The sequence below is a fragment of the Melitaea cinxia genome, chromosome Z, assembly GCF_905220565.1.
Source record: "Melitaea cinxia chromosome Z, ilMelCinx1.1, whole genome shotgun sequence".
NCBI lineage: Eukaryota > Metazoa > Arthropoda > Insecta > Lepidoptera > Nymphalidae > Melitaea > Melitaea cinxia.
In genome coordinates this window covers 8767639-8791376 of record NC_059424.1, presented here as the reverse complement: position 1 = coordinate 8791376, position 23738 = coordinate 8767639, and the positions used below count along the sequence as shown (strand labels likewise).

Below are 23738 nucleotides of genomic sequence, written 5' to 3'. Positions count from 1 at the left end.
AATAGTACTCATCAGATCTCGATATCGAAAGCACCACCTTTCAATTAAAATAATAACTGGATTCTGAAAAGAAGATTTGTTGAAGCTTAATCACTACTCCATTACAACCTCGTGCTTTTACCTGTCACTAACTGTTGTTGTTGTTGTTCCTTGTGTTAGCTTTCAACTGAAATATGAAAGTGACTTCACTACGATTTTCTTCAGATCTAAGGATTAGATAAATTATAAAGAATATTTACAAAGTTAAATAAACTCTATTCTTAAAAAAAAACAAGTGCTCGCCCAAATTTGAAGGCGATGTCATCTGTTATCATTTCAAGTATTATTATTATGTCCGCCCATGTTAGAGAATTTTATTGAAGTTTTGATTTATAGTTTATACACCTAATAATTAAATATATGTAGCTATTCAAAAAGTGATATGTGTCAATCAATCTAATAACTAATAATATTTTTCATATTGACAAATTCTAAAAATGGTACAATACTAAAAAATAAAATGGTTCTGTTTGGTATTATTAACACGACATTTTTCCTTCAAACAACAATATCATTATATAAATAGATTTTGTCTTATTTGTGATAATAAAATAATAAATAGTAATAATAATGACATATCTGTGTGTGTATGGGGTGCAAATACATTTCGTATGCGTCACAGATAGTTGCTTATAATGAATATGCGCTTTTTGATAAGTTTTAATCCTTACTTCCTTGTTTATAAAAAATAAAAAAATAGAAAAAGTCTACTGTTTCAGCACCTACTACATATTATCTGTATTTAATAACTTGTTTTAAACTTTTTTTTTTGTTATATTTGTGTTTTGCTAATGCGAATTAAACATTCATAGCGATTATTTGCATGGCGATTGACAATATTTGTTTTAACCCAAATATGTATAAATCTATGTAAACTATATGTTCTACCTGTAACACAATATCACGAACATACACTGTTCTAAAATGAAATAATATAAACATACATAAATATTCGTATTAAACTATAAATTAAATTATTGATGTATTGAAGTTATATTTTTACTTAATTACAATGTATAAATATCAATTTTCACAAATGTCTGTAAAAATCTGTAAGATTATCCAAACGGTAAAAGACACACACATCTTACTATGTGGCAAGGTGAGTAAATTATTTAATTTTAATATAAATATTCACAACGTTCTAAAATTTATTTTACTTCAAAGATAGTCTAGTTCACTTTTACTAGTATAATAAATTGAACCATCAAAAATATTATATAAGCAAATTTAATATTGCAAAGTTTATTTTAAATAAATGCAAAAACAGGTTTCTTCTTTTATTTATTACTAACTGCTCGGAAAGACTTCATTGACCTTCCGTGGGCCTTAAAGAACATACAAAAAAAAATTAGGCGAATTAGTCGAGACATTCTCGAGTTATGCGTTTAGTAACATTTATTTTTATTTATATAGATAGATTAGCTTTTACCCTCGACCGTGTACCTCGTAGTGTGGATTTGAGAAAATATGATATATGTATAGGATGATAATTATTGTCAATTATTGCAGCCCATATTGATCAAACGTACTAAATTTCATTTAACTTCTTTACCGGTTTCTGTTTGACGTGACTTCACAAAGATAGACAAACATTATTTATAGTTATTGTTTATGTACGGAACTGTTGAATGTACAGAGTATGTATGTATATACTCTGTACATACTGCCCACTCCAAAATAAAATAAGAAAGGACACATTAAAATAGATACATATTAAATGTCAAATATCGGTTACAGTATACTTACAGGACTCTTAATATTTGATATAATTGTCTGAGCAGATAAAATATACAATTTATTTCTATTGTGTAACTGAACACCATTCAATGTTAATGACGAATAATGGTTTATATTAATAGTGAACGAAGGCAGCGCTCAATACAAAATAATATTGTGTGTATAAAGAGACATTTGTACGAATTCACTTGTTTTCCTTACAAAGTTTTTTGGTATTTTATTGAAGTTTTGAACTTTTTTTGTGTCATTTTTATTATTTAAGCAATTTTATTAAGAGTATATATTATTTATTTATCAAATAAACAATAATGTACTTATTTATTGTAAATAGCATTAAAAAACCACGCAGGTTTATAACAGTCAAGTCACAGTAGTATTGGGATGTGGATATAAGTTTACTTTTTAAATTAATTGGTGCGCCTGTAGTTCGCTCGCCATACGTGTCTATAGTAGTCCGTAACCGGTTTTTTTTTGTGATAGCACGGGTGTAAGTAGGGTTTAACATGTTGCCAGAATTTTTGTTTTAAATAATTTTCCTTGAATATTATATACTTAAATTTAATATGAACTGGTATGATATTACAATGCTTAAAAAATTTTAGGTCATCGTCTCAATGTTTATGTCTATCCTTAAAATTTAAAATGGCTTTAATTATTTTTAGTTGAAGTTTTAAGATTCTTTCAGTGTACGTTTTATAACTCCGTCCGTACCTACTTAGACCATATCTACTGTGAGATCCAGCAATTGCGTTGTACAATAAAATTTTTATTTTAAGCGGTATCCTCTTTTTTAATATAAAACGTGATGTGTATGATAACTTTTAATTTTGCAAGATTAGAAAATAATAATTTATGTGATCTCGAAATTATAGTCGCTTTTAGAATAAATGAGATTACACAAGAATTATAGGGTTATTTATCTCTATGATCTCACTAGAACCCTATACTATATACCGTATTCAGGGAGCCGTGAGATAAATGGTAAACAATAAGACAATGAAACAACGAGTAACAGACGTGGTTCCCAAACTTCATCATTCAACATTTAATTTTTTTGTCTATATATACTGGGTTTATTTTCATTATATTTAAGTACCTTCTAATGAATTTTGTACAATTATTTGTATATGTGATGTAAGATAATCGAAGTACAAAAATTAAACGCAAAGTTTGTTTTTATGATGAAGTCAGACTTTCACAGCCAGCTGCTAGATACACAAATGGGAAACCCTACATTAAATTAGATAAAATAATAATAAAATAAAAACAGTTAATAAAAATTTCAGAAACATTGCAATGTTGTCTTTCTTTACATTTTGTGTCAAGCCCAAATAAATAGACTTAGTGTTTTAGTCCGACAGAGGGGTATTTGCAAGCTTTTACTATACTTTCTACTACCGTACTACCTATAGTATATAAAGGTAGGTCACCAATATGCGCTAAATAAAGCTTAAATTTTGTCAACTTAATTATCAGATACTTTTAGGATATACAAGATAAATTTTTTCGTATTATTAATTTACAGATATACCTTATTAACAATAATATGCACTTAATTTTAAGTATATCTATCTTTATTTACTTACTTCTGTTATATTGTTGCCACATTATCATTGTAATAATAGTACTTCATATACATACATATATATATTTCTTAACATTTTGCATGATGTAAGTATTAAATTTAAGACATTGTTTGCAGGCCGGTAGTCAAACGATGCAGTTTGCACCATGGCAGATATCGGGGGCCTTACCTCAAGTATGGACAGGTGGCTTGCAGGCCGGAACACTACCGGCCGGGGGATTATTGGCCCCCAACCCCATCTTCATCAGGGGCACGCAACCGGACGCCCAGCCGTCCATGTTCATACAACATTCTCCGCAGAATAACCTGCAACATAACAGTAAGTATCATATAAAACTTAGTGTATATTAATTCTGTTTATGTGCTAATGTGCGAATTTAATAACTGCTAAACGTTTTGCAAATATTGTGCGAATTTTGAATATTTTTATCACATAAAACTTTAAAAAATTAAACTTTTAAAAATCGTTTGTATTATGTCTTTATGACATTGGCCTTGATATGATATTACGCTATTTTTATTTATCTCATATATATATATATTTTTTAAATGTTTCTAATCCTTGGTGTACAATGAAGTGTTTTTATGATGACTATTTAACGCAGGCGATGAAAAGCGACTTCCAATATAAAATAGGTTTATTAAATTGAATATATATTAAATAAATAACGTTGTTATAGATGCGAGCGTGTGCGCTACCGGCAGCGCAACCAAACCGCGGGCGTCGTCCGACGGTCTCTCAAAGACCCCGCGCCCTCTGTCGAACATCCTGCCTTCCAGCGGGATCCGTCCGGCGTCGTCTGTGTCCACACAGACGAGTGCGAACCAGGCGCAGAACCAAGTAACATATATTTTATTATAATTCAATAAACTACTAGTGCTATAACGATACAACCCGTAACATCCAACTGCTGGCCATATGCCTCTTTCTCCATGTAGGATTGTAGCTTAATCCGCCGCTCTACTGAAGGCTGTCGGATATATTCCCTAACGATAACAATCGGAACCGATAGCTTAACGTGTTCTCCGAGGCACGGTGGAGAGGCCTCAAAGGACAGATATCGTAACCGGAAAGAAAAAAACGGCACACGCGCCCCTGCACCATAGCGGTGATTGTGTTTAGTGCTATGTAACTAATAAAATGAAATATTAATAACACTTTTACTTTTACAAGAATTACCGCGCTTGTTATATTGAAACCCATAACCGTATAAGTTTTCATAGAGATCGTGAAAATTTAAAGTTATACCAAATATTATAGCTATTAAGAATTTATTTCATTTAAATAATCGTTTTTTTTTTTTTTTTTTTTAAATAATATTTTAATTTATTTTTTTAATAAATATAATCTGAAATACAGGAAGTTTTCTTTCATGAAATATAGTAATAAAAATTAATTATAACAGGCTAAACAACGAGGTAAGCCTGGGGTTCGGTCGCCAGCTCCGGCAGCCAAGCAGGATGCCGCCAACCAAACCAATAAGATGCAACATCAGATGCAACAACCTAAGCAACAGTAAGTATTTGGAACAACCAACGCAACACTATTTAAACTAAAAACACTAATTAAACTTATTTTATTTACGATAAATCGATGAAAAATATAGTTTCCATCTTCGGAAATAATTTGCTTTATGCCAAGAACATAATTATGTGTCTACGTTCATTTGTTAGGCATATATAGGCATATCATTAACGCGAAAAAAATAGTCCAGAAATATCTCACAAGATGCAATAGCATTATACAATACTTACATCGTTGGCGCATTTTCCAACGACCATCCAGATTTTCCATTCCTGCCTTGAATCGGATTATTATTCATACACGTATGTATGTATTATTTATACGCACGTTTATTATAACGAAAGTATGTGTATGTATATCAATTAGCTGTAACCAAAAAAGAGGTATTCATTTAACTTCTGTAGGAACAGACAACTGTATCTGCATATGTTAAGTATAATTATAGGCACGGATGTTGAGGGTTGACTTTCAACTTTAGTTCAACATTTTATAGATCAGCATCCCCACGATGCCTTCGATGCTTATAGCGTCCTTACTCTGTCACCGAGTGCTCAACATCCGTTCCGATATATGTATATTATATTTATATAAATACATTTAATCATAATAAATTATATCTAGACTTCTCGTGATGAACTCAAGCGGCCAGATGACGCAGATAACGACCGACAAGCAACCGCTCGCTAAAACAATACAACAGCAGGCAATGTTGCAACAGCAAGCAATCCAGGTACAATAGCTATTATTATTTCTTATATATACGACTAGGTCGGTAAACAAGCGTAAGGATCTCCTGACAGTATGGCGATTACCGTAGCTTAGGGATGCCCAAAAAAAGTTATTTTGTATAGATATATTATCGTATCGTAATGTGTCGCATGCAAAGAATTCGAGAAACTGTAAATAAAAGTTTATTTGTGAAGTTCTCTGTTTCATATTTAATTACGTTACAATATTTATCTATAATAAATATTTTATCCACATAAATTTAATTATAAAAAATTTGTATGTTGTTCTAGTTTGATGCGATACGTCGATACGATATTTTTTATAGTGATACGATATATCGCAGCGAATCGTATGCTATAATATCGTAATTATATATCGATGAATCGTATCGTTTTGAGCATCCCTACCGTAGCTTATAGACGCTTTGCAACACCAGAAGCATAGCAAGCACGTTGTTAAGCCTCTCCGGAAGCTTTGGCCACCTGACTCATCACAGGAACACAACACTATTTAAGAGCAGTATCATTTAACTGTGATCGTCGGTAACATTGAGGAACTATACATTGATTTAGCTTATATTACTATGAATGTTTGGTTGTAATGTAACGTGTAAATGTGTGAGGGCTTACTTGTTTTATCAAATAATCTGTACTTAAAATTAGCAGCAGCAACAGCAACAACATCAGCAGCAGCAGCAGCAGCAGCAGCAGCAGCAGCAACAGCAGCAGCAATTAATCCATCAACAACAGCAAACCCAACAAATGGTTCAGCATTACCAACAGCAAGGTAATTTATACTTTCTGAATATAATTTACTAGTTTTTTTTTTTTTTTTCAATGTTTAAAATTTATTGAACGACTTATCTTTACGACAATTTTTACACTTTATTATTATCTTAAAAGTATTTGGTAGTTTGAAAAAGAAAAACAAAGTCAACCAACAGTCTTGATACATTAACACTGACTAACACTTGATACATTAAATGACAGCATTTTTATTAAACTGATGACAAACTATATACTCGTTGTTATATGTTATTTAATCTTTAATATATATCCTAACATAAAATTGCATATGTCTTCAAAATAAATTATTTTTCCTTTATAGGAATGACATTGGGGATGCAGCAAGGGACTCTACCAGTAGGTTCCGTGTCTCAAACGTTGCCCATGACTGGGATGCCACAAACTATATCAATGGTACAGCAAATACACCCTGTGAGTGTTTTGTTAAATGTTTATTACATATTTTTACTTAATATAATTATCTTATTTTTTAAATCAAAGTTATATATAAAGATAATAGCCTTTTTGAATTGAAGCTTATAATTGTAAATAAGAAATATTAAGGATAAAATCACTGTTTTTAAGGTCTTTATAATTAAATTCGTATTTTGTAATGAGATTATTTGTTCATCAATATGATAATGAATATAGCATTTTATATTAAGTTAGACATACTCAAGTGCTTATGAAATTATAAAAAATTAATATTCAGCTAAGCAGCATGGCCCAAGCTGGAACGTTAGTAGGACAGCTCAATACGAATCAGAACCCTCAAAACACATCGCTGACTCAAGTGCAGACTTTACAGCAACAGCCACAGGTGAAAACTTAAAAATTAACATAATTTTATTATAATTATTTAAATACAAAAAAAAAAAAATTATAAGACACGTAAAGTGATACATTTCAATATATCATTATTATTTTCTATTAGTTCTGTAAATTATGATGATGATTAGATGTTGCTCGCAACTTCTATCGTTTAAAAGAAGTAAACAAATTTTTCCTATTTATGAGACTTTAAGAAGCTTAATACATATAGTAATCAGTTATATTTTGTATTTTTGTAGACATTAGTCGGTAGTGGACTGGTACAGAACTCTCTGGCCATGGCGGTACAGCAACAAGCCGCTATGAACCACAACACACAGATGCAAACCGTACGTATTACTTCTTGCTTACAATCACATTATTTCACAATTCCTTTATGTATTCCTTTACCATCCGACCACATCGTTTATATTAAAAATAATTTATTTAATAAATTGACGATGAATTAGCAGTACATATTATGTACATAATGGCGTGCATGTCTTTGAATTAAAAAATTTCTTTTTCTAGATATCAAAACGATTTATATATAACTATTCGTCTATTACATCTTATCTCTAAACCATTTATTAATTTTTTACCCAAACTAATAAACTATGTTTTCTAGACAAAGTAAGAAATGGTTTTTTTTTTTTTTAAGAGTAATCTACCGCTAGCGATCATCAGCATTTTTGACATGAATATACATAAAATAAGAATCATTACAGTATTTACTGTGTCTCAAAATAGTGAAAATAGTTTTTGTAATATAATTTAAAAATCTGTCCAATCGTAAAACTTTTTTTTAAGTATTAAAAACTATCTTGGCTTGTAATCGCCATTTACTCTCACATGTATATTTTTTTGCAAAAAATCGGTCACTACGCCTGGCTTGCATACCAAGGAAGGGGTTTATATGGTAAAGTTTTTATGACATACTAAAAAATTCTATGGTAATAAATGTCGTTTATTTTGTTAATTATATATATTATACTGTATTGTAAATATGTTTCTTGAGTATTTCGCTTTAGCATACTTTTTTTATTACTTCAAAATATATTTGCAAATAGTATAACATGTAACGTATTCGCGCGTTAAGTGCGATCACCAATACATATATTCAAAACATCGTCATACTAAACCCTCACATTCCTCAGCCACACCTATCCATCTATTAGTTTCATTATTGGCACGACAGAATTTGTACTCTTTCATGAATAATTATTGGCCAGGCTAGCGAGAAACCAACGCTATCTGCAAATGATAAAGTTAAAAAAAAAATACTATTGTTAGTATTTGGTATAACGATGCGACGCGATTATCAGCCCGAGAGGGCAGTCAAAGAGGCGATGCAGACGCCACAAGTGAACGACTCGCCGGCCTTGTTAACAGAGGTAGCCTTGCGCTTGGAGAACCTTGGTGGCCCGACGAAATGTTTTAGCGATTCTACTGTCTGAACTCATGCCCACTCAATGGACGGACCAGCGTAGACAAACGACTTTTAATATATTGACTTTATTAAGAAAAATAAATTAAAGTAACCATAGCAAATTAGACAACTCTTCTCATTGTTCGTCATGTTTAATTGCTACATGTAGGCACAGTGCCCAATTGGACCAAACGAACAGCAACATTTGATCAATTATCGCTGTCAAATTGTAATTGAATTATAACTTTACTTGCAATTGAATCGGAACTTATAATTCTTGTTGACTATAGAGACGATGCAGAATGTGTATGTAACTTTAATATCATATCTTACATGTTACGGCTACTGAGCAACTAATCGCGTGATAGTAACACGCTAGAAGCTATTTGAATCGACGACGAACAAACGAATCAGACGGTCGCTAAACCATTTTGTCTCGCTCCGCGATCCATGTCGCATGAACTAATTGTGTCAACATTCGTACCCATGTCCTGGACGATGATATGTATAATACGACATTTTTATTTGCTTTGTTTTTATTATTTTGCATATTTTCAATTGAAAAACTCGAAAATTTTATAACTTTTTTTTTTCGTTGTACATTTGTCGCACGTTCTATGAACCATGGTTGTTTAACTTATGAAAATGTCGCTCTTTGTCTCTGTGTGGCCCTTTATGTATCCAAACAAAAAAGTACAATATTTATAATTTTACAACAATGTGCATTGATGTACAAGAAATTATTGAACGTAAAAATATTAGTCAAGACATCACTCTACAAAAATTTTTAGTAATTCGAAGAGTAAAAATCAGTGATGAAACGGATAGCAGTTTGGCCGGATACCGGATACCGGATATTCGGCCAACCATGTGGCCGAATAGCCGAATATCCGGCCGCCGGATATCCGGTGGAACTTAGCTGTTTGGTGTATCGCACACACACACACACTTGCCTTTCTTCCCGTGGGGGTCGTAAAAGGCGACCGAGGGATAAACCTGGCTTAAAATCATCACGGTCCTGGGGAAGGAAACCTTCATTTGAAACCCGGAATGGGGTCTCCGTCAAGCATTCGTGGCATAGCTCTCAAATGCGAAAAACCCCTGCAGCCGAACTGGCTCCACACGTATCGACTCGTCGGTCCTGTGTGCCTAGTCGGTGAGGTCGAGAAGGTAGCGCAGAACTTAAGCAACTCTGTGTTTTTCTGAAGAGTGTCCTAGGCGACACAGTGTCTGTCTGACACTATCTAAATCGTCCGCAATAGATGGACTAAGGCTAATGATGATGATACTGAATTACTATCCGGTATCCGGCCGGATACTGAATTACTATCCGGTATCTGGCCGGATAGTGAAAACAAGGCCGGATAGGCCGGATACCGGATAGTTACCGGATATCCGTTTCATCTCTAGTAAAAATGCATGATGATTATTACTTATTTCAACGATCAGTGATAATGCACTTATTCTTGTAAAAGAAACTGCATGAACACCACATGAATGTTTTGATAATTAAATTTATTTGTTACGAGTTATTTAAGGTGTAATTTTTAAATATTTATTTATGAATATTAAAAATTAATTTAATACATATTATTTTAATGAAATTGAATACTATTCATCTTTTTATGTAAGTTTCGTACAATAAATTTTGCTCCTCATGTGTACTGCTGGTCAAGCTTGAGACTAGGTACCTAAAAAAGCCAGTGTATTTTATTTATTGAATTAGCTTTTTAATATCTTATCAATGATAAGTTTTGCCCTTTAAGCCTCGCTCGTGAATAATACGATTTTGACTGTATCATTTTCTCTCTACCAACGACAACGCAACATTTTCGCAGTAAAAGAATATTTAAAATCAGTAGTTTTAAGTTTATCTTTTGCAAAAAAAAAGACAATTAATTTTTCCCTTTTACCAATTTTAACCAGTCTTTGATTAAATTTTTAAGCTTCTTTACCAACTTAAGCGGTAAGCAATCACTATTTATTGTTTCTCGTGAAAGATTTCAATTTTCTTGTAAAGCTTATCCACATATCTCACACTGTTTAACCCTTTTGACATATGCATATTTGAATTCCAAACACATTATTCAAAACTAAAACTAATTTTCTTCTTAAACTACTAATAAAACCGATGAGTGTAATTTTATTGACAGACGTCTAACAAACTGACAATTATGGTTTCTTTTCATTAAAATGTGCTCAGTCCTGATAAACTTTGTAATAACCATTATGTACAGCAAATTTTTTTATTAGAAAACTATTAAAACAATATTTTTATTATTTGCTATAGACATATTTATAAATGACCGTGCCCGCGACTTCGTCCGCGTGAAATTTAACAAAATAGTTATTGTTTAGTTCACAGACTTATAAAATAATTTTTAAAAAAATCTAAAATAAAAGTAGCCTAAGTGACTTCTTATTACATCAGCTATCTGCCAGTAAAAGTCCCGTCAAAATCTGTTTATTCCTTTTAGAGATTAGCCGGAACAAACAGACAGACAGACAAACAAAAATTATAAAAAATGTTATTTTGATATATTATGTACCGTGTATACTCATATGCATTTAGTAAAAAGCTGTTATTTTAATATTACAAACAGACACTCCAATTTTATTTATTTGTATAGATTTACACAGTATTTAATTTTAAACAAAGCTAAATAAGTTCGGTGTTTGCAGGGTACAGTAGGACTGATAACTACCCCGGTGCAAGGTTCAGTACTGCCGCTGCAACCCCAAGCTGCACTGGTCGCGCACGTTAAAAACGATGAGGACAAAAATCAGCAAGTGCAACAAGTAAGCTATTTTGCTCTACAATTTTATGTATCGGGTATAATTGTCACGCTATGCAAAATGGTACATTGTTTTAATTGCGACTAGTTTCATAAATCATACGTTAACGTAGTAGATAAGCGTCTGTGCAATATACTCGTGGGTGTTTTTTGTTGCAGTTAGAGTGTTAATGTTAGTTCCCAACAAAAATGTATTTTGTTAAAAAATTGAGACTGGGAAATTTAACATCCCATTAAGAGTGTATGCTACCTCAAATTGCTTATTTTCCACTCGGCAGGATGTCCATATCTTCCAAACTACTGAATATTTAAGTTTGAAATTAATGTATGGTAAAGTTCAGGACATAAACTATCTTTCATATGTTTCGAAAACACGAGTCCATAAAATTTTCTCGATACAAAAAAAAAATCGCAAAGTTACCTCTATTTTTGTATTAAAACCTTAATATCTCAGTAAATATAGAAGTTATGGACTTGAGATTAAGCATGGTAATTGAAATAAGTATGAAGAACATTTTATATGTTGCGTTTTAAAAAAAATAACTATTGATAATGTTTGTGGGGGAGAAAATGCATATAATTCGCGCGATGAACAACCAAGCGCTCTCAATTCTCATGTGTGTTTAGTACGTGTGAAATCTGAATTCGAGCTGAGGTAGTGTAGCCCCTTAACAAGTATGGGTTTTGAAGAATTTGAAGTATGTGTTTGAAAATCGATAGTAACGTGAAAGCCCTGCCATAAGGGAGAGGATTACGCCCCGCAGTGGAACTTACAGCGTGTTTTAGCCCACTTCGGTCCCTCCAATAGCGGGATGCTCACACGTTCTTAATTAAGCTCACTTCAATGCCCACTAGCCATCTCAATCATTGTAGCCTGATTTAATTTTAAAGCGATTATTACCTTAACAGTCGGCGATGGTACAACAGCTATCAACTCAACCAGAGACTGGCGAGGGCTCGCTAACTGAGTCGGCTTCGACTCCCGCTCCCAGTACGACGACCGCCAGTGTCACCGCTGATGCAGCTGTCTCTACCACTACATCTATAGGTATACTCTTTATTGTCTAACTGATTATGCTCTAGTTTTACCTTTTATAGACATAATTTAACCGAACCGCAATACGACTGATTGAGAACTGCATATTAATTCAAATCACCGTCATCATGTTAAAGTGATTGTGGGTTTTTTAAGACAGCTATAGGTGGCCTAATGGATCTATCATCGATAAGACCGCCTTTGTACGTCTTTCTTTATTTGCTATAATTGATTTTTTTGGTCCTCTGGCTACAATAAACCCTACCATTATTTATACATACAAGCTTCAAAAGAAAATAATAAAATACTCTAGTAGAAAACCTTTGATAAACCGTTACTTTTAACTCTCACTGCTAAGTTGGGCCTACTATTATGCAATTATTGTAAACGGCCGTTTTAAGACATTTATTTCCATAATATCCGCCAATTCGCAGCGGTGTGGTGGATTAAGCTCTGATGCTTCTGCTCCATGAGGAAAAAGGCCTGTCCTTAGCAGTGCGATATTACAGGCTGAAGTGTAAGCGTATAAATGAACATTAAAACATTTCAATAAGTATAAATAAACTAACTACTTTTGAAATGAGTGATCCTTACTGGCACGTGACTAATGTCAAGTCATTATAACCATTTGCGTTATAACTCGAGAATATTTTTTTTTTAATTTGTGTGCATCTGGTGTATGTCTACATAAACTTGTCAAACTTTTGACTAGCCCGTTGGCGCAGTTTGTATTGAATCTGCTTTCTGGTCCGAGGGTTGTGGGTTCGATTCCCACCCCGAGTCTGGGTGTAATATAAATATTTATTTATATATTTATATATAAATTATTTATAAGTATGTTTATCGAAAAAAAAAATGTAGCTATATATACCAGTTGGCTGTAACCTATAACACAAGCATTAAGTTGCTTACTTTAGGAACAGACGACCGTGTGTGTATTGTGTAAATATTTATTTATTTATTATTTATTTAAAGCTTTAAAGGTAAAATATAATTTGTTTGGCGGTCAGGTCCCAACACGCCGACCGAGGTGTCGAAGGCCAGCGGGGCGGAAGCGTCGGCGGCGAGCGAGTGCGCCTCGTCCCCTTCGTCCGCCGTCGCGCCGCAGGTAACGATATCATAAATCAAACCAAACACGAGAACTATTGTACGAATGTATCGATGGCTCCTAACTATACTGAGTCAACTAACAATTTTTGACTATTTCATTTTTTTAAGATATTAATAACATTTACTTCATTTCCTATCTACCTATGTAACAAAAAAATAAAGTTATTAGGAGTAGAGTTGACTCAGTATACTTAGGAGCCATCGGTATGACATGTCTTTCTCGTATCTTCTATAATATAAAAATGAGTCGCTGAATGTGTTGCTAAGCGCAAAACTCGAGAACGGTTAGACCGATTTCGCTAATTCTTTTTTTAAAATATTCCTTGAAGTACGAGAAGTAAGAGAAAAATTCTAAAAAAAAATTTAAAATTTTCTGAAAAAGTCTAAAAACAACACTTTTCTATACTCCCATACAAAAGATTTGTGATAATACTTAAAAGTCACTGTTAGGCGATACGAAGTTCGCCGGGTCAGCTAGTTTCTTATACATTTTAGGAGGATTTAATTTGTAAGATTAAATTTCAATTCATTTATGACCTTCCTTATAATTTAAACATGTAACATATTTTAAACAATTATTAATTATTTTATTACTTTAAATTAGTAAGCACAATTCATACGCTACATACGTGCGCGGATCGATATATAGACACCAGCAATTTATACTAAGCTAACTCATAAAAGTGAACTTTACAATTGAGGCTTATAAAAGGGAGAAACGTGATACCTTCTATATTAATTAAGAAACTTATTTGGAATTTGGAATCTTTAATAGTTAATTTATTCATTACAATTTCACAATTTTTATTATTACAAAAAAAAAAAACACATTTATTCAAGTTGCATTAAGAAAACCAACTTATCGAAAATTCGAGTTGGCGTAGTATAAATTGTTGGTGTCGATATGATAGTACAGACGTAACCAACGCGTCGCCGCCCCTACCCCGGAGCTCTGGTCACCCTATTCGCCACACGAACACAACACTGTTCCACGTATATTCATGCGGACTTCGTCTACTGATGACAGCGACCCAAAAAATACTAGACTGATTGTATAAAACTTGGTAAGGAGAAAGCTGGAGGTCTACAATGACACTGTACGCAAATGAATACGGTTCGTTTATGATGATACAATATCACTATGCGTACAGTCTGGATCGATCATGAATATACACTCGCCGGTAATTAACGGTACACGACTTGAATAATGACCTAGAGATGTAAAGCACAACTCACCATGCTCAGCAGGAACGGAAGACGGAGTGGTTCTAGTTGATATTGTAGCGACTTTTAGGATATATGCCGGCCGGCGACGTTTCCTGTATGAATAGTCCACACACAAACTTTACTCAGATGCAGTATATTCAGAACAGTCAAAGGTTTCAACGGCAGCAATGGCGACGCGTGCCGTTAGATGACAGCTGTTGTAGTTGTTGGACGCCGCGGGCGCTGCTTTCTTTGCGAGGTCTGATTGCGCATGCGCGCCGGTAATTCGGGCGTTCTCATTAGCCAAATAAACAGGCGTGTACCGTTTGAAACGAAATTACGACATTGCATTGGTTAACTTAATAAGCGCACGAAAGTTAAAAATTATAAAACATTTTAACGTTAGAAACGGAACAAACACATAGGCTACTTTTTAACCCGACATTCCCACGGGGTCGTAAAAACGCGGATGAAACCGCGTGGCGCAGCTAGTTAATAAACAAAATATACATAGCTGTAAATCTTCGTTCTCGGTGACACGAGATGTCACGATACGACGTTTGATATGATAATTGTATTTAATATGTAACTGCATCTTTATTGCAGTCATTCATTTTCATTTCCCTTCAAACTAAACAGATTATTTCAAATTCTAGGAAAACATTAAATCAAGGTGTTATTTATAAGTAATTTGGTTAATAACTATATCTGTATAAAATCCAGGTGGTGACGACGTTAGCGTGTTCGAGTTCGTCAGGAAGTATTACTTCAGCGATCAGCTCACCGGGCTCATCGCCTGCGATATTCAAAACTTCTCAATCGTCGAGCAGACACATCAACCAGCAAGCCATCCACGGTATGCTTACGAACGACACACTCATTTATATTAAATACTAGCTTTTTTTATTATACAACTAGGTCGGCAAGCAAGGGTACAGCTCACCGGATGGTAGGCGATTACTGTAGCTTGTAGACGTTTGCAACGCCAGACGTGCCCCGGAAAGCACGTTATAAGCTATCGGTCCCTGTTGTTATCGTGTATACCCGATAGCGATCATTAGTTATAGTAGATAGTCACTCATACCTGGTGGGAACCTGTTTACTACACCCGGTGGGAATATATTCGCCAAACCGCAGTAGAGCAGCGTGGTGGATTAAACTTTCTCTTAGGTGGAGAAAGAAGCCTATGTCAAGCAGTGGGATGCTACAAGCTGAATCGTGATATATTTTAAAGTACCGTTTCTTTGTGTGTATGTTACAGATAAGGGTCTTCCGAAGGCCATGGTAAAACCGAATATTTTAACACACGTCATTGAAGGTTATGTTATTCAGGAGGCCGGTGAACCATTTGCGGTAAGTTGAATTTTCTTTTAACTAATTTTATTCATAACAAATGCATTGCATTAATTTTTTTTAAATATTCTAATAGGTAAATAGACCTCTGCGGGAATGGTCTGCCACTGACAAGGAACAGGACAAGGAGAACAAACTACCGTCATCAGACGAACCGCCCCGTGAGTATTTGTTAACAACTACTAATTGTAAAATAAAATGTCTGTCAAGATGAACGAAAAGGAAATATTGAATTATTATTTAAAATATTCATGTTTGTATTCAGCGTTGAAAGAAAATGATGTGAGGAAGCCGAGGCAATTTCATAGGAATTCTGAGAAATAGAACTACTCGCGGTGGAGACACGTGGCGAAATCGGCTACGTGAACCTCTCGATAAGAAAAGACGCCTTTATATAACAAAGACTCATTTGCTGTTTTTTATTTAAATCTGGCAAATTGCCGGCCTCCTTCATATGAAGCGTTTAAAACCCTTGTACGAAATGCGTCTTTTAAATTTTAAACATGTGAGAAACTAAAATCGTGTTGTCCCATGATTAATGTTATCGAAATAATATCATTAGCCATAATATTTACTTAACACAAAATTGTATTACATAAATCTCCAAAGCTTCATCTAGGATGTTTTTAGTACCAACTTTAAAAATTATTTTAAAAATTATTGTGTTTTGTTAATTACAGGTAAGAAACAAATGCTAGACAATGGGTCGAGCTTGCCTCGAATTAGTTCTAGTAACGAGGTAAGCGAGGCAAGTAATGCGAGCAAGGTGGACGCGACCAGTAGTGACGCGGTGGACGCGTCCGCAGTTGACGATGTACAGCCGAAGATACCCAACGCTAACAAGTGGACTGTAAGTTTCATACGATTTTCTTGAAAAATAATTTGACGTGACAACGCCTAATAAATCGATGAACACCGGCTGCATGCACGAAAAAGATAACTCATTGTAGCGTTACGTTCATTGTCTCGATACGCTCATTGTACGCTTGCGCGGCATCTATCTCTCTTCCACTCGATTGGCCTATGCGTCCGAAGAGATGTTTTGTTATGACGTTGTCACGTTAAACTATCGTCCGTAAACAAACTTTACAGACAGTCAATTTTTTTTATATTGATAATTCTTCTAAATCGTGTACCTATATAATGAAACGTTATTTTCGATATCGCCCGAATAAGAGAAAAAAAACTTCTCAAATTTGTTCGTATATTCTGCACAAAAAATTCTGATAAAAATGAAATAGCATCCTGCCCGAAATAAGTTATAACCTTTACTCACATTGTCTGTATATTCTGTAAGAAACATTGTAACATATGTCGGAGGGATAATCGTCTAAAAATTTTGTGGAATGCATAAATTTGTTTCAACGTACTTAATGTATTTCGACGATTTCGAAATTATTTTCCTAATGTTTTTGTTTATTATAGTTTTTACACTATATGTAGGTATATAGCTTATCTAATAATAGCAACAACAAAATATCCTCACATTTCATTGCCTGTAACATTCCACTGTTGGGTAAAGGCCTCTTTCTCCACGTAGGAGAAGGATTAGAGCTTAATCCATCACGCCGCTCCACTGCGATGGATATGTGTAACGACCTACTATGAGTAACGATCGTTATCAGGTGTACATGATAGCAACCGAGACCGATGCCTTAACGTGCACTCCGAGGCACGGTGGAGAGACCCAAAAGGACAGATGTCCAAACCGGAAAGAATCATCATTACAGCCTTTACAGTCCACTACTGGACATAGGCCTCCACAAGTTTACGCCAAAAATAGCGTGAACTCATGTGTTTTGCCCATAGTCACCACGCTTGGCAAGCGGGTTGGTGACCGCAGGGCTGGCTTTGTCGCACCAAAGACGCTGCTGCCCGTCTTCGGCCTGTGTATTTCAAAGCCAGCAGTTGGATGGTTATCCCGCCATCGGTCGGCTTTTTAAGTTCCAAGGTGGTAGCGGAACTGTGTTATCCCTCAGTCGCCTCTTACGACACCCACGGGAAGAGAGTGGGTGGCTATATTCTTTAGTACCGTAGCCACACAGTACAACCGGAAAGAAATATATGTACAAATACAAATATCCATCTGCGAATTTTTTTTTTATTAAATAACATTAGTTCACGAGAAGTGTAAACCGATAACGTTTTTGAACCGGAAAGGTGTGGTGACGAAAAAAAGCGTCAAGCAAAAACGCATTATTAGATATAACTCGAAAAGTAGTTGTTAGAATTCAAATAAATTTAAATGGAACCAATTGACACACACCACCTTTCGATTAAATTAATTGTCGAAATCGGTCCACCCGGTCAAAAGTTCTGATGTAACACAGGTGTCGGAGGTGTGCGAGTTCATCCGCAGCATACCCGGCTGCGCGGGCTACGCGGACGAGTTCCTCATGCAGGAGGTGGACGGCGAGGCGCTGCTGCTGATCAAGCCGGAACACCTCGTGATGGCGCTGTCCATGAAACTGGGCCCGGCGCTGAAGATCGTCGCCTGCATCGACTCGCTGCGGCCGGAGAGCGACCACGCCGCGCCCGACCACGACTGAGGTGAGACCGGGACACGTTCTTAGTAATAATAATAATAATAATAATATCGACTGGCCCTACGTATAATATCGAAAATTGAAAAAAAGCACTTTACATTTTTTACGGTGAATGATTTGTTAAGGGGCTACACTACCTCAGCTCGAATTCAGATTTCACCCATACTAAAAACACATGAGAATTGAGAGGGCTTGGTTGTTCATCACGCGAATTATATGTATTTTCTCCCCACATAAAATGTTCTTCATACTTATTTTAATTACCATGCTTAATCTCAAGTCCATAACTTCTATATTTACTGAGATATCAAGGTTTTAATACAAAAATAGAGGTAACTTTGCGATTTTTTTGTATCGAGAAAATTTTGGGGAATCGTGTTTTCGAAACATACGAAAGATAGTTTATGTCCTGAACTTTACCATACATAAACTTCAAACTTAAATATTCAGTAGCTTGGAAGATATGGACATCCTGCCGAGTGGAAAATAAGCAATTTGAGGTAACATACACTCTTAAGGTATCGTTAATGAGTATAAACTCATGAAAAATGTGATTTTATGTGTACTTTATAGAATTTTCTCTTTTTTTCTTTGAAAATATACATAAAAAGTAGTTTTTGAATGCAATAAAAAAATAGAAAATTTTCAGTTTCGATACTGTACGTAGGTACAGTCGATATCTTTATTCATGAAATCTGTTTACAATATAAGTTACACTGAGTCTTCCCAATAAGTTATCGTAGATACTTGTTGTGGGAATGACTCGCAACTTCCCAAGTCTTTAACTAAGATTTCATACAAACGGCAACAATATGACACGATTTTATAAAAAAAAAAAGTATTAGTATATATACTCTTACGATATGCCAACAAGAAATGTTCAAATATCGCTGTCAAATTGCAGTTTATAAGTGTCTGTGTTTTGTGTTACTAGTAAATAATTGTCAAGCATGTCCCCGATAGTCACTAATGTCAGCAACTGTCTTGATAAACGACTACTGAAGAACTTCTCGCTCAAGAAAAGTACCCATTCAAAGTGCAATAATTTTTTTTTTTTTTGAAAACGAATGATTTAATATATTGTATGTAATTTACTTTCTTTGTTTCAGAATTATTTTAAGGTCCATTTTAAATGGATCTCAGATACACAAGTGTTCATTATAACTATATTATATCTCTAAGAATTTTGAGAACTTTAACAACCTATGTACCTTGACAGTAAAATTTGTAAATAGTAAGTCTTTTCGGCCTAAGAGGATATAATTTTCACTAGCGCGTAGTGACGGTTTCACGTTGTTGGCTTCATGTGTAAATATATGTTTATGTAAGAATTTAAAGTTTAAGTGTTAAAATAAGTCGGACATAAGCATTACGAAAAATGACAAAAAATTAAGTTCGCTGATATTACACGTTTCTTTATAGGGCTTGAAATTTTTTATTTAATCGATATCTAAATATGTACGTCTCTATTAAAGTATTTCTTAGTACATTCGACAAATATAAGGATTTAACACTTATTATTTATTCGCATTTTCTCAATATCATTAAGTATTACGTTTAGTATAACTTACATTCGGAAGAATAATAATCAATTACATCATAAACATAATATAAATGTTAAGGTATACCCCTAACTATCCGTTGCAAAATATCCGTGCTGTAAATAAACAAAAGTCAGCATTCTAATTTCTGTGTACGATTGATCGATAATCGCCTACAACAGTTGCATTACTATTTTAATCAAAAATTTTGAATTATTTTTTTTATATTTAAAAAATCTTTCTAAGACTATATTTTTGATTCCTTCTTTTTATTTTGTCTTATTCCTTTTGAATCACATAAAAACGCGATAGCCTAAACTTTTGTTTATACGGACGTGATAAAGATTCGCATAACGCGAATAAGATATGAGGACTATGTCGAAAGTTCCGCCTATTTAGTGCTAAGAAATTACGTCATTACGTAAATAATCTTTTTTTAATGTTTCGGAGACTTTTAAATTGGTAACGAACTTCATTGATTATTTGTCATGCATTATCATATATAAATTAAATTTATTTTATATTTATACGTGATAATAATATCAAATTTAAACGCAGATGAAATAAAATTTTGTTTGTTACCTCTGTAGTTAAGAATCTCCCTAATTATAATTAATTTTACCTACTTCGAAGGAAATATTTGTGCAAGTATCATGTCTATTTCCTTTAGAAAAATATTTTACAACAACAAAAAGGTATAACATTATACTTACTATGAAGTTTTTATTCAAACAAATGAATTTTTAGTTAATTTACTGGTCTTTTTGATAATTTAAATATATATAATATACATATTTTAATTATTTGTATGTGTAAACTATTGAAATTATTTTAAAGTCGTATATTTCAATTGGAACTTAAAAAAAACCATAATATGTTAAATGTCTTACAAACAAGTGACAAAATATAGTCACCGATTTTTATTTACTTAAAAAATGATTTCGTATTAATGGATTAATATTAGTCCTCGTATATAGTTCAACAATAATTGTTAAATAAATAATCGGCGTCAATTTAGAACTGGTGATAAAATCTACTTAATCGAATCGATAAAATTTTATTTTACGCTTCCTGTACAAAACGGACAATTTTTAAAATATTCAACTGAATGTATAATAAATATTGTTTAGTACCTTTAGTTTCAGATTTTCAATAAAAAAATTTTCTTCTTCACATATTTAATATATTTAAATAATTGGTATAACGATTTTATTGTATATATTTTAAATTGTAGTTAAATATTATGTTAAATATATCTATCAATGAAACATTCAAAGGGTAGTTACAATGATTCCTAATATAGTTTTATTACCAACTGCAATGTATTGTGCCTCGCATAAATGTTGCACATCAAACTTTGAAAAGAGACAATCGGCTAATTTCATCTTCGTAGAGCGCTCTGTGACGCACTATATCTATTTGACGTTGTGTCAGTCATCCTTCAAGTGCGATAGAAAGTAGTTGCGTCATCAAATATACATAGAAATAATACATATATAATCAAAACCCCCCGGAGCAGAAAACAGGGCCACTACAAACTTCGCCAACAGGCTAGTCAAATATCATCATAGATATATTTAGGAAAAAGTGGGAAACCTTTACAAAGGCCAATCACGAAAAATCATATTCAATGTTTATAAATATTTTGTTATCGAAGCCGTAACATTAAAAAAATTAAGAGGAAAATATAAGTATTAGAAGTACTAATAAGTTTCGCCGTTTTTTTATTAAAATACAGCGGACGACGCGTGGCCATGTAGTCGTCATGATTTTCTTCTTCTTGGACTATGGTAATATAATCCACTTTTTATCACCAGTGACGATTCGATGTAAAAAGTATTTTTTGTCTATAGCTAGCACTAGCAGCATTTCACTCACTTTCAACGTCTTTCTCGCACCCAATTACCTTATTTTTAAATCGTTCCTAAAGGTTTTAAACGATGTGAGAATACTTGCCCAGTGACTCTAATGCAATACGACTGCAAGTTACTTTTGTGTTTGAGACGAGTCCAATAATTCCTCCTCCAATTCTGTATCGACGTAAATTTTTGGCCTTCCACTGCGATCATTATCTTCTTCGTTATCACCGTTTTTGAAATTTTGAAACCACTTACGACATGTTCTCTCACTCGAGCCAGCCTCATTATATGAACTACGATACGCCACAGTTGCAATTTGAAGACAGCACTTACAAAAAAAAAACTGGTGTATTTGATACAAAGAATATAAAAAATATTTCAATTCAAACACAGCATAACAGTCTTCGCATCTCCTAATAGAGATAGGCCTGACGGTATTTCGAGAATTATATAAAGAAAAATATCCCAAAGCCCCAGGCCCTTCTTATTTTAGCCATATGAAAATAACTAAAGTTAGTACCGTTTTTACGTACACATAGCTGCTAATAACAAAAAATTGACCTTCGGCCAAAGCTAGCTGGTATGTACATGCTTACTGTAAACACTAATCCTACTAAATATATTGCATCCATTTTCTCCATCATAAAATAACAAAGCTCTAAGGACGTGATCTTGGACCATAACTATCAAAGAAATTGGACGAGAATAAGCTGATTGTCTCTTTCCAAAGGTCGATGTGTTATATTTATTCCCGGATGCTGTAATATATTATTTAATATGTATAGAATGAACTCAGAATTTGTGGTAATCATTTTAATATTCCAGAAGAATAATAGTTGTTTTTTAACATTATACTATTATTTGGTAATTTATTTTGTGTAATTGTTAAGGTTATATAATGTAAAATTTGTGTTGCAGGTGTAATCGAATTAAAAATATACATATTACTTACATTCAAAATGGCACACACATCCCTCTAGATCTTTGATAATTTGTTTCACAATTTCTGGTACAGCATAAACAATTAAATCCATGGTGCTACTTATTTTTTTTTTTATTGTGTGCGTAATTAATTTCTACGTTAAATTTAATTATTCTTAAGGTACTTGTAAATTCTTATGATAACTAACTGTGGACGACTAGGGCTCCGACCCTATATTCAGAGTAGATTGTGTATATAAAACGTAGTTGGGTGTGTAATGAAATATTCTGCAGAAGTAATGACTTTGTAATTTACGAAAATATGTTTAAGTCGTAAACGTAAGAAAAATAACAACAGTATGACGTCACATACCAAGAACAGGTGAATGATCTTAATAAATAGGGAATTTTTCGTCATTTTATACATTAAGATATGATGATGTATTGGTATACCTTCTTATTAGTAATGTTTTAATAATGATAATATAATCAAGAAGCTCACAAATTCCCTTTTATAAGATATTTATCATCGTTAAATTTAAGTCTATTTTAAATTGTTAAAAATGTTATTAATTAGTCGTCTCAATTGTCTACGACTAATTCATTTACTTTCAAAACAACATTATGTATAAAATCAAAAATCATAGAGATAGGCTATACAATGACACTATTTTAAATGTTAATGATTGTGTCGTAACGATTTCCTGTAAATTTTGAATACTTCTAACA

At 33.4% G+C, this 23738-nt stretch overlaps 1 protein-coding gene across 1 annotated transcript in view; it reads left to right on the top strand.

Annotated features, from left to right (window-relative positions):
- Positions 1 to 20067, top strand: part of LOC123668751 (polyhomeotic-proximal chromatin protein-like) — a 65303-nt gene extending 45236 nt beyond the window's left edge. The window contains exons 14-30 of the mRNA XM_045602446.1: positions 3482 to 3683; positions 4045 to 4205; positions 4771 to 4880; positions 5511 to 5619; positions 6317 to 6404; positions 6726 to 6835; positions 7116 to 7223; positions 7474 to 7563; positions 11325 to 11441; positions 12347 to 12485; positions 13478 to 13581; positions 15513 to 15645; positions 16051 to 16142; positions 16219 to 16303; positions 16823 to 16992; positions 18473 to 18692; positions 19798 to 20067. Coding sequence (XP_045458402.1) covers positions 3482 to 3683; positions 4045 to 4205; positions 4771 to 4880; positions 5511 to 5619; positions 6317 to 6404; positions 6726 to 6835; positions 7116 to 7223; positions 7474 to 7563; positions 11325 to 11441; positions 12347 to 12485; positions 13478 to 13581; positions 15513 to 15645; positions 16051 to 16142; positions 16219 to 16303; positions 16823 to 16992; positions 18473 to 18691 — 2037 coding nt within the window. The 3' untranslated portion in view covers position 18692; positions 19798 to 20067. The remainder of the gene's footprint in view (positions 1 to 3481; positions 3684 to 4044; positions 4206 to 4770; positions 4881 to 5510; positions 5620 to 6316; positions 6405 to 6725; positions 6836 to 7115; positions 7224 to 7473; positions 7564 to 11324; positions 11442 to 12346; positions 12486 to 13477; positions 13582 to 15512; positions 15646 to 16050; positions 16143 to 16218; positions 16304 to 16822; positions 16993 to 18472; positions 18693 to 19797) is intronic.
- The last annotated feature ends 3671 nt before the right edge of the window (positions 20068 to 23738 follow it).